The sequence below is a fragment of the Mytilinidion resinicola genome (assembly GCF_010093595.1).
Source record: "Mytilinidion resinicola strain CBS 304.34 unplaced genomic scaffold BDZ99scaffold_1, whole genome shotgun sequence".
Classification (NCBI taxonomy): domain Eukaryota; kingdom Fungi; phylum Ascomycota; class Dothideomycetes; order Mytilinidiales; family Mytilinidiaceae; genus Mytilinidion; species Mytilinidion resinicola.
Genome location: NW_022985437.1, coordinates 3,217,024 through 3,231,339, shown reverse-complemented (window position 1 = coordinate 3,231,339; position 14,316 = coordinate 3,217,024). Strand labels below are relative to the sequence as shown.

The following is a 14,316-nucleotide window of genomic DNA, read 5'->3' as shown; positions in this document are numbered from 1 at the left end:
GGGGGCTGGGAGGGTTAAGAAAGATGGGGTAAATGGCGGATATCAAGATGAGGGCTCGAGATGACTCGAATGGACGCGGAGAAGAGGGTGAAGGCCATATTCAAGGAGAATCGCTCCACGTGAATCAGGAGCCTTTTGAGATCTCCATGGCCTTCATCATTCAATTTCTCGTCTTGTATACGTTTTTTGAGTCCACCCAAAATCTCCAGAATGGCCAAGGGCTTGAATAGCAAGCAAAGATATGAGCTTTCATTGAAAAGGGGGATGGCCATGGATCCTCTGACGCCTGTGTCAGTTGCGAGCAGTTTGCAATCAATGGTGGACCTATTTCTCGTGAATTACACGAGGAGCTTCAGAATTGTATCCAATGTGAAGATTTTTACAGAGTCACAACACCGTTTGTATATGTAGATGCGATGCACGCATCTATATAGTTGGGACCTCTGCTCAGATCAAACCCCAGGAATCGTTCCCGTCTTGCTGATATCCTTTTTCCTGATACTAGTAATTGCTACAAAGGCCCCGTTTGCGATGCGCGAGAGATTTCACGCATCGGATTCACCAAATATTTTACTTCACACGAGACGCTACCTGATATCCAGTCCGCTGCAACGGCGAGTGCTTCATCATCGATAAAGCTGGCTCATTCGGCGGAAGGTGTATCCTAACTGCCTCCTCCGCAGCCGATACCCATTCCAACTCCGGCGAACGCGACCATGATACTAGTGATAACTTTGGCTTCCCGCGGCGGAGGGAATGAACCAGATCTATTACCTAAATATTTGAATTCCAAACTGGAGGTAAAGTATACATCAATCTATCAACACGTAGGGTTCCATAACGCTGAATTTTCCCCTTACCAGAGCAGTCCTCTGTAAAATCCCACAGCGAGTCGCAAAACTGCAGCTGCTGCACACTACCGTCGAGCATAGGGAGGCATTGATGCAGAAGAATGCCTCTATGTCAAAGATGCATTCCATGATGCAACTCCACTCCCTCTCTCACTCCCACACACACGAGGAGCTGCGCGCAGTGAGCCCCGAAGCACAAAGGCTCAACAAAACCTCCCGTTGAGGTGCCCACACCTCCGACGGGACCAATCAATGCCTCCTCCTGGGTTAGATGTCGTAGCATAAAGGCTCAACAAACCGTCCCCCCGGGCGCGGGATGGCCTGAATGGGGGTGGGTGGCGTCATGTGCGCGGAGGTACCTCCCTCTTCTGGGGGAATTCGCCCCCCTCCCCATACCATCTTGCGTCATGCTGCAGCAGTAGTACCCTCAACACCGTTTTGTTGAGTCTTCATGCTTCGACGCGCGCGGTGGAGGTCTCGCAAATGGTTTATAGGATGCACGGCTGAGGCATGAGATAGGGGTTCGCCAAATTGAAGCGCCTTATCGCCGCTGGCTGCAAAGCCGTAGAAGCCCGAAACTTTTCGCAGAACACCACTACCGCACCCCTCTCCTCCCATCTTCCCATCTACCACTCTCTTCTCGGGTTTGTGCGTCGAACCAGCGGCGAAGGGCAAAGACTCAACAGAATGGCGTTGAGGGTACTACTGATGCAGCATGACGCAAGATGGCGGGGCGGGGGGCACGGCATCGGCGGATGAATACCCCTTGGGGAAGGGGCAGGTCGGAAACACCCCCTCCACATCCCCGCGCTGAGGGCTCGGCGGGTTTTGTTGAGTCTTTATGCTTCGTAATACGCTATGGGAGGTGAAGGGGTAGGGGGTAGGGGGTAGGGGAGTGGATAGGGGGGCGGATAGGGGGGTGGGATTGCAATGCTCAGTTTTTATCACCAAGATGAGGAATGCGGCTACCTTTGGTGTAGAAGAAGGGTAAGGGAGAATGGGTTAGATGCTGCAAGTGCTCAGAGTCCACCGTCATTGCACTCATCTCGCGGGAGAAGAGCTCTGACTCGAACACACTCCCTCAATTCCGGATCTTGTGAGTTCAGCGGTCGATCTCATCAATGCTGCATACATTCTAACCTCTAGGTAGGAAAGTATGCCACTGGTGTAGATGGATTTTTTAGAGAATGGCATTCGTCTTACGGGGATTTTGCACCGGCTTGGAGAGTTCAAGATGAGGGAATCTCTAGACATACCAGCATCGGGAACCATATGCTGGTTTGGATTACCGACCCGAAAGCCTTTGCCTACGTGTATAAGGCTGATGAATAGAAAGAAGCTATCCATGTCCGTGTTGCTACCATTACCATGATGGCCCTCGAATGGAAGGATGAGAGTTCCCGCTGAAGTCGCAAATACCGTGAGTTCAAGAGGATGTCGCAGCATCGCTGCAAGAACCGCTTCAAGCGGATGCATATTTTGCAATCATGTCATATCAGGAATTTTAACTCAAATAAGTACTCCATCCAGTTTATCTACCCCTTTCCTACTGCAAGATGCGTAATATGTAGACCCAGCTACACAAGCCAAGACTGGCGATGGGTGCATGATTTGGCGCGTCGGCATATCGGCTTGTGCCCAGGTGGCTACTGCCTCAAATGTATCACAATGTCGCAATGGAGTGTTTCATCAGGTATCAGGGCCTCAACGGAGATAGGAAAGAAATAAATATCGGCCGGCGTCCTCGCTGCATCCTCCTTCTCGCACTCCCATTTGCACACCTCTCTCCTATCCCGTCGAAGACTTCTTTCCCACAACGATTCCGATCTTCCTTTTTATCCTCATCCCGCCGAAACGCCTCCTCGACGATCGACCCTCCCGGCCGACTTCAGAGGGCTGGGATCGGAGCACCACAGAGTCCTCAGATGGCCGACCCTCCGATTCCTTACGCCCTACGCCGCTGCGATAGACACGCCTCGCGGAAGCGTCACTGCACTGTTGCCGCCGACTCCAGCTCTCCTGCGTCATCAGATCCTGCGCTGTTGTCGGCTGGCCGAGTCGATTGGGATCCATTGACTAGCCAGGGGAGACTCGCTTCAATCGTCGCCAGAGAGGAGGCCTGTTCGCATCAACCTCGTCAGCATGCTTTTGACGCAGTTCTTGAGCATGGGGTCGGGGCCTGGGCGAGCTGTCGAAGATGCAGTGCAACACGCTTGGCTCAACCTCGACTTCGACTTGGACGCCAATCCTTCCGTGGACAACGAGGCAGGATCAGGTACGTGGTATGAGCCCCTTCCTCTGCTTTCTTCCTCCTCTCCTCGACCGTGTTTGGGTGTTTGTTGATAACAGGTGCTTCTTCTTCGGAGTTTCTGGCTTTTTCATGTGCCTGGCTTCAAACCAAGTCCTGCTTTCTTCGGAGGCAAGGCCCTGCTCTCTTCGGGGAAACGGTACACCAATCTTTGGAACCCACCTCTTTTTTTCATTGAGCCACTCACCTTGCGTGGGTACTTGAAGAAGAAATTCGAACTCTTGCTGCCTCTGCCATCTCGGTCCTGATGCTGCTGCGTGATATGCTTGGCGTGATGTCGTGATGTAGTCATTTCCGCCAGCCACCAAATCCGCCTGCCCTCGCAACTCCATTTCCCCAGCATCACCACCGTCAGACGCCCCTCGACACACTCCTCCTAAGCCCATCAAATCCGCAGCTCAACAGCTCCAATCCACACACAATAGACTTCGCATACCTCCAGCTATCCCCAAAAGTTGTCGAGTGGCTCGTCCACATCGACCTGTTCCTCTTCTGCTGGCTCATGGTCTTCGTCGTCGTTTGCCTCCCCCGCCTCGACCTTGAAGCTCTCCTGGACTATGCCGAGCCCATCGCTGCGCTGGCTGAGATTGCGTGGGTTCGGATCGGCCGGGAATTGTGGTAGTGGGCGGCATCGTAAGTCAGAGCTCCTTCGGCGGCAGTCTCAACCCCTGGCCGCCTTGACTAACGAGTTGCCAGGTGTTCCGCGAGCCTGTGGCTTCCCCGGCCGGTTGAAGGGGTGAACGACAGGAATGCAAGAGTAGTACGGTCAATTCTAGGCTGTGGGAGTCGGATGTGCCTGGTATGTGGGAGTTTCCTTGACGCGCACCCCAGATCTGATCACCTTGGCTAACCCCCTGACAGGTGTCTCCCGGCTTCCTGGCTCTCCTGGCCGATGGAAAGGGTTGCGCTCTACAATGTCGAAAGCTACGCTGCCTACATCACGCCTCGCTCCTCTCGCTCTTCTCCTCTGATCTCGAGCTGTCGCCGCCGAACCCTCGCAAGTCAGCGTCCGTCGGGGCCGGTTCGGGAGCACAAGTGGAAGGGTTGGGGCTGGTCAGAGCGTGGCAAACTTCGGTTACTGTTGGCCTCGCTGCTGCTGGCCTGGCGGCATCTAGCTGGCTTCGGGGTGGGATGGGTCTTGGCATTTTGAACGGCTGACGGGCCCAATCTGGCGCTCTGAGGGGGCATAGGTGGACATTAGCATGGGTATCGGAGTATAGGAGGATGTCTATTTCGCCAGCTGGGGAATCGGAAGGCATGACACCCTTAGTGCATGGTAGTGGGGATCAAGAACTTCGCGCAGTTACTTTCGCTCATGTCTCCACCGAAACTCTTAGACCGACTCGGGCGAGATTGTAACTACGTGAAATATGGGAAAAGGCCAAACGAATGGTCTCCAGTTAGCACCTCATCCCATACGTCTCAGGTTCATCTTGCACCCTCAGGCAATTTCCACCGATATCAACCGCCAGATACGCCCATAGTAAGACTTCACGCGTACTCCACAGACAATTGCTAATGATATTCGTTCAGGCTTCGAATCCGTGTATTGAGCCATTCCATGCGGTACTCTGCGTCTGGAAAACGAGCATGCATCGGCGGCGATTGATCAGAAGACTCCAAACTTTTACATCTCATCTCCTCCAAATGAACCCATCCGAACGCCTCAAGCGACATGACGCAAGCAGCACTATCATACTCAACTGAACACTAATCGGAGGCTCCAGGCATTCACATTTTTACGTTATACAAATTGGCTCAAAGCACGAGCGAACAGGCTTGATTCTCAGTCACTCTATTCGCAGCGAACGGCCCTTTTGCTGCCCCAAATCCTCCCTTCTCTGTTCCCAAATGCCCATAATACTACTTGGAATGCGCCTGCCCCCGTCCCGCAGACTACAAGAAGGCCTGCCCCTTGCTGTCAAAGAAGGAAAACCCCTCCACCTTCATCTCAATGGGGCCATCAGTACCCCCAACAATGTCACCCTCCCCGTGAGCTTCTCCTTCTTCCTCCTCAAGATCTCGGCTGCAGCCCGCACGTATCAAGAGGCCTTTAACGTGTTTGTATCGCTTTCGAAGACAATCAAGGGGTGTACTGGCTGTTATCGTGGCCCGAAGCCGCGAGATCTTGGTCTTCAAATGAGCCAGCTTCTTCTCCACCGCGACGAGGATCTGCGGATTGGGGTGCATTGTGATTGTAGTTGTGGGTGTGTTTCTATCCTTCGAGAGCTTGTGGACGTGTGCTCTTCGGAGTAAAGACAGAAGATTTGTGGGCTGTGGAGGCCGAGGTTGGAAAAGCGGGCGCGGTTTGGGAGGTTCTATCATGGCTGTGAAAGCGAACATTAGCTATTGAAGCTATTCAACTACCCATTATGCAAAGAAATAGCATAGCGCGTGAAACGTGATTCGTAAAATACTCTCTCTACGATGGAGAAATGTAGGGCCGCGAAGTCACGGGACGCGGAGGCCCCGGCGGAATTACTTGAAGTTGGCAACTTCCTCCCTCCAACTTCCTCTCCACCACGACATCGACATCACCACCAGAACGGCTTCAAGCCCAGTTGTGATTACTACCGCTGAAGACTTCTTGTCTTCGAGAGAGAGCAGGGCATCAAGTTGCCAGAGCTAGGACAGCACGCCGCAGGAAATCTGTTCTTCAAACCGGACGCGGAGATACTGAAGGAGACGATTGCAACATTCGAAAAGGTCGCAGACTCGCTCGACTTGCGAGTTCTTGGATGGCGAGAGGTCCCTCCAGACTCAACTTTGCTGGGCCCAGCAGCATTGTCCAGGGAGCCAGTTGTCCTTCAGCATTCGTGGCTCTGAAGTCAGCCTACGGTGACGGCAAGGAGCCGAACGAGGATTTCGCCGAGAAGTTCGATGAATCACGCTCCGATACGCTCGCTCCGTCTAGACTGAAGACCGAAGGATGAAGGTGCTACACTGGGGGCTACCGCTGCGCTCGCTCTGCAGCAGTATTCCTCGCAGCTTGAAGTTTCCTTATCGACATCGATCCTGCGCTGAGATCCTCTGTGGCGAAGCACTAGGCACGATGCTGCTTTGTGAGAGGTACGATATTTTACGCACAGGCTTCTTTCCTACAGTACACTAACGTGGCCGAAGTCTCTCGCCTCCGCTCTCCCCTTGCTCCTCTCCCCTTCTCCGGCAACGATTTCCTCCCCAAGAGCCACAACCGGGCTAGGGTTCCTCCCGATGCCTATTGCCTCTCCGCTGGCCACGAAAATCTGTCGCCCATCGCAGACCGCATTACCTCGTAGTGGCCCCGAGCTGCCCGAGCTGCCTCAAGCTGTGGAGATGGGCCGCAAGCCGAACCCGCTCATCCCCGAGTTCTTCAGCCGTGGCGCATTTGGACTGTCGGCTGAACTGGGTCAACCATCCCAATTAACATGACCAACAATCCCAGCCCGTGTGGCCCCGAGACCGAAGTTTGGAGAAGGTAAGGCAGAGTTCCCTCCCCGTTGCTAAATCTGTGCACTTCTAACACAACACGCAGGAGACGTCGTTTCCACCCCGGCCCCGATCCTAGTCGCCTCGCACTGAATCGTGGAAGAGAAGCTCGAGCCCGCAGAGGCATCCAGGCCGCTGAATACGTCCCCTGTGGCTCTGCGTGGCATGCCAGACCGCGCACCCACCTTGTTGAGAGTCCTTCGCCTGGTGCTGCCTCCTCCAGCCCTTGGCTGCTTTCCGGGTTCGGGGAGTCGCCCTCGAGCTCGACGTTGCTGCCCTGGTGGAAATAACTAGCATCGCAACGCCATGGCGGATCGCCCCAAGCGCAACGCGCAGAAGCCGCAGCGCTTGATCGAAGAGCTTTCAAAGGATCGTGGCTCTGCAACTCCCAAGCCTGGAACCCCAAAGACAGCTCCGGCGATCAAGCAGACCAAGAGAAAGAAAGCGACTGCAAAGGTAGACCTCTGGCAGGACCACCGACTTCATGTCGGTGTGAGCGACGCGAAAGCGGAGAAGAAGAAATCTGCCTTGGTCCTTGACAAGACGAAGGGCTTCATGAAGTACCAGCGCGTCCTTCTCGAAGAGAAAGCGAAAGAAGAAGGAATACCCGCTACCGATCCTACCTGGAAACCCGGTTCGGGAGGCTCACGAGCAGTCGTGGAGTGGCATGTAAGGTTAGAGCGAATGAGAATTCAATGCGGTTTCGACAATCAGCTATGTGGGTTTTTGAATACTCTGTGACGCGCTTCAAAAAGCACCGTCATAAGTAGGTGATATGTATCCATTAGTCCATCCAATATGCAGAGCAGGAACCTCGACATCCGGACCATATCTATGAAAAGGCGTTAAGCTAACACCGACGCCACTAAGATGAGTACAGACAACGCATCTAATAGCTCTTGTTCGCGTCTTCATGGTCGTTTTCATGGTCTCCTTCATCGTCCAATTCTGCATCCAATTCACGATCTTGAAAACGTGAGAGCCTGTCCTGCTCTGTGATACTGACTTGAAACACCTCAAACAGCAATCTCCCAGCCTCAAACTCGCTGTGCCAGTAGCCCAATTCAAGCACACTGCAGTAGACTCGCCAAATTAATGGAAGAACGGAGCCCTACGTCATATCACACGTATTCTTCATCAGAAAATGCAAATCCAGTCACATGATCCCACTTCACCCCCAACATTGCCGTCCATAAAAGCCTCCTCCTCCCCGCCCTCCACAGACCAGCAAGCAGCGCCATCACCAACATCACCACCATCATCACAACCAACAACCGCAAGAAGACCGCCAAGATGGGCCAAAACAACTCCAAAACCACCACAACCGCTGCTGCCGCTCCCCTCGCTGCCCCCGCTGCTGTCCTCGCCGCCCTCTCTCCGGGCCCCGTCACAGCCCCTCCCCGCGCCGTCGTCCGCCTGCTCCGCCCCGCGCAGCCCACCACCACGCCCCCAACCGTCGCGTACGCCTTCGGCGGGGGCTTCACGGCGCTCGACGCGGAGACGAGGCAGCCGGCGGACCGCACCAACGCGGAGTGCCGGGCGTGGGCCTCCGCGGCGGTGATGGCGGCGAACAAGAGGGAGATTTGGGTACGTGGTCCTCAGAACCTGTTGCAGTTTGGCACGCTTTGCTAACGGTTTTCGGCGCAGAAGGCGAAGTGGGAGACGTGGTACTGGTTAGAGCATGGGGATGAGGAGGCGGAGAGGCGAGAGCAGGAAGAGGAGAGGCGGGAGGGGGAGAGGATGCGGAGGATGATTGAGACGCATTGGCCGGATAGAGGGGAGAGGAGAGGGGGGAAGGGCTGGTGGTGAGGGAGAGGGAGAGGGAGAGGGGGAGTAGAGGGGGAGGGAGTGGTAGAGGAGGGCGGGAGGGCTAGATTGAATGCGAGAGAGGAGTGTGCTGCGTGCGGCTTGATGATGTTTGAGGTGCCTTGACTTGACGTTGTGATAATGAATGAGATGTATGATCCTTGAGTCTTGAATCTTGACGAGTAGCCAAATGAGGCATCTGGACTGATCTTAGCTGCGTTTGTGGTGCCTCAATTTGAGACTGTGAAGAGGAATGAGATGTAAGAATCTCATCTCCGTGTATCGGAGGACCTATTAAAAGCACTATCTGGATTCGTCTTAGCAGCGTTTGTGGTGCCTCGAGTTGAGACTGTGAAGCTGAACACGATGTCGAGTTCTCGAGTCTTGAAATTGAACTAGCTACTAAATGCAGTATCTAGACTGATCTTGGCAGGGTTTGTGGTGGCTCAACTTGAGACTGTGAAGCTTAAAGAAATGTAAAGCGTTCGACTCTTGAAATCAGAGGAGCTACTAAATGCTGTATCTGGACTGATCCCAGCAGCGTTTGTGGTGTCTAGACTTGACTTTTTAGGATGGAATGGGATGTAAAGGCTTCAGCCTTGTATATCATTCTACTGGGACCGTAGTGCGACATGTGGGCTGGGGTATCCCCATGGGCTTTCAAACCTCCTAAGCCGACGTCAATGACGACGCAGCGGAGATTGGGCATCCTTTTGACTGCCCGGCTACATTCTGGCGGGGCCACTCCTCGCGGTGGTGTTGAGCAAGCAAGAGTGAAGCTGCTGCAGTGGTATATCCGCGGGCCCAGACCCATGAAGTAGTACTTTGTAGTCTCACAAGGCACGCAGAGCACATTCCTTACGTTTGACATACAATTTGCCGCAATGGCTACTTCACTGGTCAAGCCACGTAGAGAACTTGGAGTCACACGAACAAGACTAGAATTGGTATCATTACGGAAAGTAAGCCCCCCTCCCCTCCCGATTCTCTCTCTCTCTCTCTCTCTCGTCGAAAAAAGAATCTATTTCTTGGAGGCGGTGGCGGCAGCGGCGGAGGTCTCTTTGGTGGCGGTGGCGGCGGTGGCGGTCTCTTTGGCGGCGGCGGCAGTCTTCTCGGGCACGAGGAGGGCGGCGGCGAGGGTTTCTTTGGCCACGGCGCGGCCGAGGGCACGGCGGGCGTCTTGGGCGTGGGCGGCGAGGAGGGTCGTCCTGAGCGCCATCTCCGCTATCACGAGGATCAGCAAACCGTGCTTGTACATCATGACTAGATGCGATAGATTCGACATGAATCAATAAAGCTGCAAAGACTAACCGACGATGCGCTCCCGCTTAGCCCACATCTCTGCGAGCTCGGCGTCATGCTTCTTCAGTTCTTCTGCTATTCAAGGTGTCAGAACTAAACTATGCGAATTCACAGCCTAGGATTACTTACGAGTCATGGTGTCGAATTGATTGATTGATTGATTGATTGATTTGGAGATTTGTTGGAGTTTCTGGATTTGATGGATGTTGGGTCGATTCTGGAGAATGTGCCTGGGGTTGGGGACTTACCGCGTTGCGTCTCAGATTTTATGGTGTGTACCCGCCAAGGCACTAACACAAATCAAGAAAATCTCACGGGTGTACCCCATGCAGTGGGAAGAAAGGCGGCATACTAGACGCCGCTCGCGGCCTCGTCTCGCGGCCCTACCTCAACCGCACCAAAGAGAGCCAACCAAAGAAGTGTGCACTTTTCTTCTTCAATCACCCAGACAAGCTGAGTCAATCAATGAAAAAAAGTTCGCATCGCCAGAGGTAGTGCAATACTGGTGATACTGTGTCCCCTGACATAGGCAAGCCCAGCGGCCAGCGGACGGTTTCCAAAGAGTAGCCCCGGGCACCGGGGAAGCTGCCCGCCAGGCTCCACCCTATTACCCTGTTGCTCGCATGCGACGCATCCCTCCTCTTTGGTATGAAGTCTGGTCCTGGAGGCCTTGTACCACCCCCTGGTACCCACCAGGTCTGCAAGATGGTTAGCATGAAGCGATGTGATGTTGGTTGAGGAGAGGAACTTACTGATTAAACATTATGTATGAGGAAGGAAGGAGGGTGGCGGGTGGCGGGTGGCGGGCCTTATATAGGCAGAGTTGCCAGCGCGGCCGCTAGCGCCTTCACCGGAATATGGGGAGTGGAACGTTGTAGAAGGCTGCTGCCTAGAATCCGGGCCTTCCAAGAGTGATTGGGTCGGGTAGTTGTGCGTCCGTCAGTGAAGTGGCAATTGCGGGAGGGGCGATGTCGGAGGCAGCAGACGTGCTCGGAGTGTTTCCTGGGACTACATCACCCAGCTCGCCTTGTCCTGGAGTCGGGGAAGAGGACTGCATAGTCCAAGTAGGCTATCTTAGACTTTAGAGTAAGCTCGTTGTTGAAGTAGTCTCATATTGCACTTAGAGTAGTTCTACTAACTATCTATCTGCTTGTAGATACTGATATTGCATCCACAGTACTAGGTACACGGATGTAACATGGCTTCGGCTCTGCTTTTGCTCTCTTGATATTACTGTAAGAGGTGCCATAGCTAGCATGTCTTTGAATTGGCCATGGGGTAGTCCAATTACCACGGCGTTGACATTTATATTGTTTTTGGCATTTCATAGCCTCTTGGGGTACCCTAAGAAACCGCATGGAGTGCGCGAATATATCCTTGCTAGTGTTTCATGACACGCCGTTGATTCGGGTTGCTCGTGCTCCTTGAGATAGCCAGACTTGATATTCGGAAACGAATATCTCAAATTTACGTACGCTTTCCGCCATCTAGCCCCTGTCTGTTTCGGCGGCGCGTCCCGCACTTCAAGCCATCTCCGCGATGCCTCGCCGCCTTATCATCTCCTCTCCTTGCGAATACTCCTCCACCTTAGTGCACCTATCCCATGTCTCCGCCTCGCTTTCTGATGGCCATGACATACGAAGTTCGGCAGGTCCACTCGGTACCGTGATACACAGCCCTCGAAGCAACCGAACGCTTCCTGCTCGAGTCATGCTTCAGCGTCAATAACACCAACGACTGCTCGAAATCCTCTCGATCATGCCGTTCAATATATTCGCAAACTTGCTGCAGAATGGCAAAGCCATGGCACAAGCCACCCGAGAAGGTAGCCAGGATTTGTCGACTGGTGACGGACTGGACGCAAAGGGCTTCTGGGCAAACTACACACGGCGTTCAGGTAGGTCTCCTGCCGGACCATACCTTTTGTCATTAGAGCGGGCTAACCTCATGGATAGCAGGAACGAAATGACGCCTTTTCATCACCTCGAGTTCGCCTTGGGAAATTTTCCGTCCCCCTGATTCCTTAGTTCCAGTCCCAGCTGCCAACCATTTGGCGAACGCCAAACCAATCAGCCTCCACACTATACCCTACGTCGTGAATGATGGAGCCTCGCTATACCCTTGGCCAGCTCGAAGGGCTCTAGCATAGAAACTGGTGCGTCCAGAACAGCTTATTCAACCTCATGGCCGATTGCGCCTCCGAATATGCCTTCGTAGCGTTTCCATCACGCTAAATCCTCAGTCCTAACGGTTACCGCCCCAGCGTGCCTGGCCATACTTGCGTTTCTATCACCGTTTCAGGCTGCCAGTAAAGGTACCAACTCCAGCGCTAGTCTACCAAGACAACGGGTACAACAACGGTGGGATGGTGGTGGCTCCGGGTATCAAACAGGGACCGCGGGTTGTTGTGACTTGGATGGCAGCGAAGTCAGAAATTCCGTGGCAAAATTCATCATTGTATCTCGGGTATTCCCTCTAGACTTTTGCAACTATCGCAAAGACATCCGGTACTCGTTCTGATTGTGGTGAGTAGTCTCACATTGTTCCAATGTCCCCGCTGAACAGTTTCTAAAGGACGATCGCTAGGTCAACGATCTCACCGCGGTCCTCACCAGCGCGATGAGCTTCACCTCTTGTTCTCCAGTGGAGAGCCTCCGAGGGGGAACCCTGAACGGCCTTTCCTCATACGCAACGGCGAAACTGGGAACGGGAGTTGATTCCCGTGAGGGCATGGTAAGCAAGTCTGATGGGGCATGATCCCATGATGCTACTTGTTTGTGAGATCTGCCGGCAATCGATTGGGCCTTCGATACTCGTACCAGGTTGCGGATCATCACGCTGTTAGCCTGCGCCATCTGACTGCTTGCTGATAAGATGAGTTCAGAGCGAACACCCATTCGACTCCATTCTTAACGTTGCTACGCCTGGCCAACCCATCGATGAAGACTACGACACGGAAGAGGACACGCTCGTCTCATTCATTGAAAAGGGCGACATAGCATCATCGTCGGCGACGCCCACACGCCCGACGAGGATCTCGGTAACACGGCTATTGAAGACATCCTCAGGACCACCAACTCACCATACCTTTTCGACGTGACCAACTTCCTCAAAGACGAATCATACCGCCCCAAATTATGTCCCGAAGACGACAAGCCCGCCCGCGGGGTAATGGGTGAAATCATCACTCTTTAGCCACCGCCTGCGATGCGAGCTTCACCTCTCTTCAGCCGCACAACCTGGCTCATGTCCGTCCCTTGCGGACTGCTCTACGGTCCCGTCTGGTGCAGTGTCCGGTCCGCGTGGTTTGGAATACTACACCCTTCTCTGGCCCGGATATTCAAAGCGGCATTTAGGCTCAGCCACCCCCAGGGCTAGAGATTAAGGATATGGTGGTATCTGGCCATGGAAGTGCAGTACCACTCCTGGCCCTACAGCTCCTGGTCTCGGGACTGCTAGCCAGTCGGTCTTTCACAAAGGTCCGAACGAGGTCAGGCCTGTTGCGAAGACGGATTTCATCAAGAGAACTGCCTCACTGACCGGAGAGAGGCGTAATGGTAAATATATGCCGTATGGTAATATCTCAATTGCCATAGGCGCCCCACTAGCAGGGAATGCCATCAACCGGAAGTTCTCATATCCAATTTCCCGGCAACCAAGGCGGCATGGGCCAGATCACACCGGCGTATGATGGTCCAGATGCGCCAAATGCAGATACAGCAACAACGAAGCGGTGGCGGCTTCAATAGCAATGCGGGAGATGACAGCGAATGGTGTAAAAATGTATGTCCTGGGGAGGGGGGGTCAAAGATGAAATAGAGGCGCCTTGAACATCCAACAAACCGCCCTTTTGTCACTCCAGCATACTACCATGAAACAGCACTTCGCTTTGCACGTGATAGCCTTTGCAAAAGTGAAGTTGTTTTAACCTTTTGCCGGTCGTTCTGATTTCCATGGTTGATCGCGTTGCGCTCCGTGGTTGACGCCGCCAGCCGAGCGGTGCAAATATCCCCGCCCCAAAAGCTTCCCCCAACATCATGTCCCGGCACCACCATCTTGCACATCACCGCTGCACACCATCTTTACGTCGTCCTTGCATCGCAATCGTGCCCATAATCTCGAAGACGATCGCCCGCCGTCCTACCCAATGAACACCTTCGGCCGCAACCCCTTCACTCCCGTTGTCGCTGTTGTCCACCTCAAAGAGCGCCGCCTTTCACCTCCTCTTCACCTCCGCCGCCAACTGCGCGGACCCTACGACTGCCATCCGAATTGTCTCTGAGCCGCAAGAGGAATCCATCAAAGGCAATAACAGAAGAAGAATTGGATATGGGGTGGGCAATGCATGAAGATAGCTCCCAGCTCGTGCCCGCAGACGTCTGGAATTTCCAACCACGGGAATACACTGGGCACATGGAGATGCCAATGCTCGTCGATCTTCTGGATCTCTCTTGTGAAATGAGAAACGCAAGGTGGAAGACGCATCCTCCTCTTATGCGACCTAGCAAGCAGTAGAGGATAGTCGCTAACTTTCAAAAACGTAAATTCTACAGATGCACTCCAGCGACAGCCCCTCATGAC

The 14,316-nt window shown here is 53.8% G+C and overlaps 5 protein-coding genes across 5 annotated transcripts; 4 read left to right on the top strand and 1 right to left on the bottom strand.

Moving 5' to 3' along the window:
- Nucleotides 1-2,776: 2,776 nt before the first annotated feature.
- Nucleotides 2,777-4,317, top strand: BDZ99DRAFT_470881 (uncharacterized protein; the record flags this gene model as incomplete). Its single annotated transcript, XM_033721680.1, has 4 exons — nt 2,777-3,126; nt 3,448-3,750; nt 3,856-3,958; nt 4,021-4,317. 4 exons carry the CDS (start codon nt 2,777-2,779, stop codon nt 4,315-4,317), a joined length of 1,053 nt encoding a protein of 350 aa, XP_033584912.1.
- A 693-nt stretch (nt 4,318-5,010) lies between these two features.
- BDZ99DRAFT_514167 (uncharacterized protein) lies at nt 5,011-6,720 on the top strand (the record flags this gene model as incomplete). The annotated part of the gene is made up of 3 exons (XM_033724836.1): nt 5,011-5,343; nt 6,283-6,547; nt 6,674-6,720. The coding sequence occupies 3 exons, from the start codon at nt 5,011-5,013 to the stop codon at nt 6,718-6,720; spliced, it is 645 nt and encodes a 214-aa protein (XP_033584911.1).
- A 213-nt stretch (nt 6,721-6,933) lies between these two features.
- BDZ99DRAFT_514166 (uncharacterized protein) lies at nt 6,934-8,436 on the top strand (the record flags this gene model as incomplete). The annotated part of the gene is made up of 4 exons (XM_033724835.1): nt 6,934-7,296; nt 7,508-7,602; nt 7,827-8,214; nt 8,275-8,436. 4 exons carry the CDS (start codon nt 6,934-6,936, stop codon nt 8,434-8,436), a joined length of 1,008 nt encoding a protein of 335 aa, XP_033584910.1.
- A 1,018-nt stretch (nt 8,437-9,454) lies between these two features.
- On the bottom strand, nt 9,455-9,871 carry BDZ99DRAFT_514165 (uncharacterized protein; the record flags this gene model as incomplete). Its single annotated transcript, XM_033724834.1, has 3 exons — nt 9,455-9,657; nt 9,745-9,810; nt 9,865-9,871. 3 exons carry the CDS (start codon nt 9,869-9,871, stop codon nt 9,455-9,457), a joined length of 276 nt encoding a protein of 91 aa, XP_033584909.1.
- A 1,622-nt stretch (nt 9,872-11,493) lies between these two features.
- BDZ99DRAFT_514164 (uncharacterized protein) lies at nt 11,494-12,930 on the top strand (the record flags this gene model as incomplete). The annotated part of the gene is made up of 2 exons (XM_033724833.1): nt 11,494-11,632; nt 12,725-12,930. The coding sequence occupies 2 exons, from the start codon at nt 11,494-11,496 to the stop codon at nt 12,928-12,930; spliced, it is 345 nt and encodes a 114-aa protein (XP_033584908.1).
- Nucleotides 12,931-14,316: the final 1,386 nt, after the last annotated feature.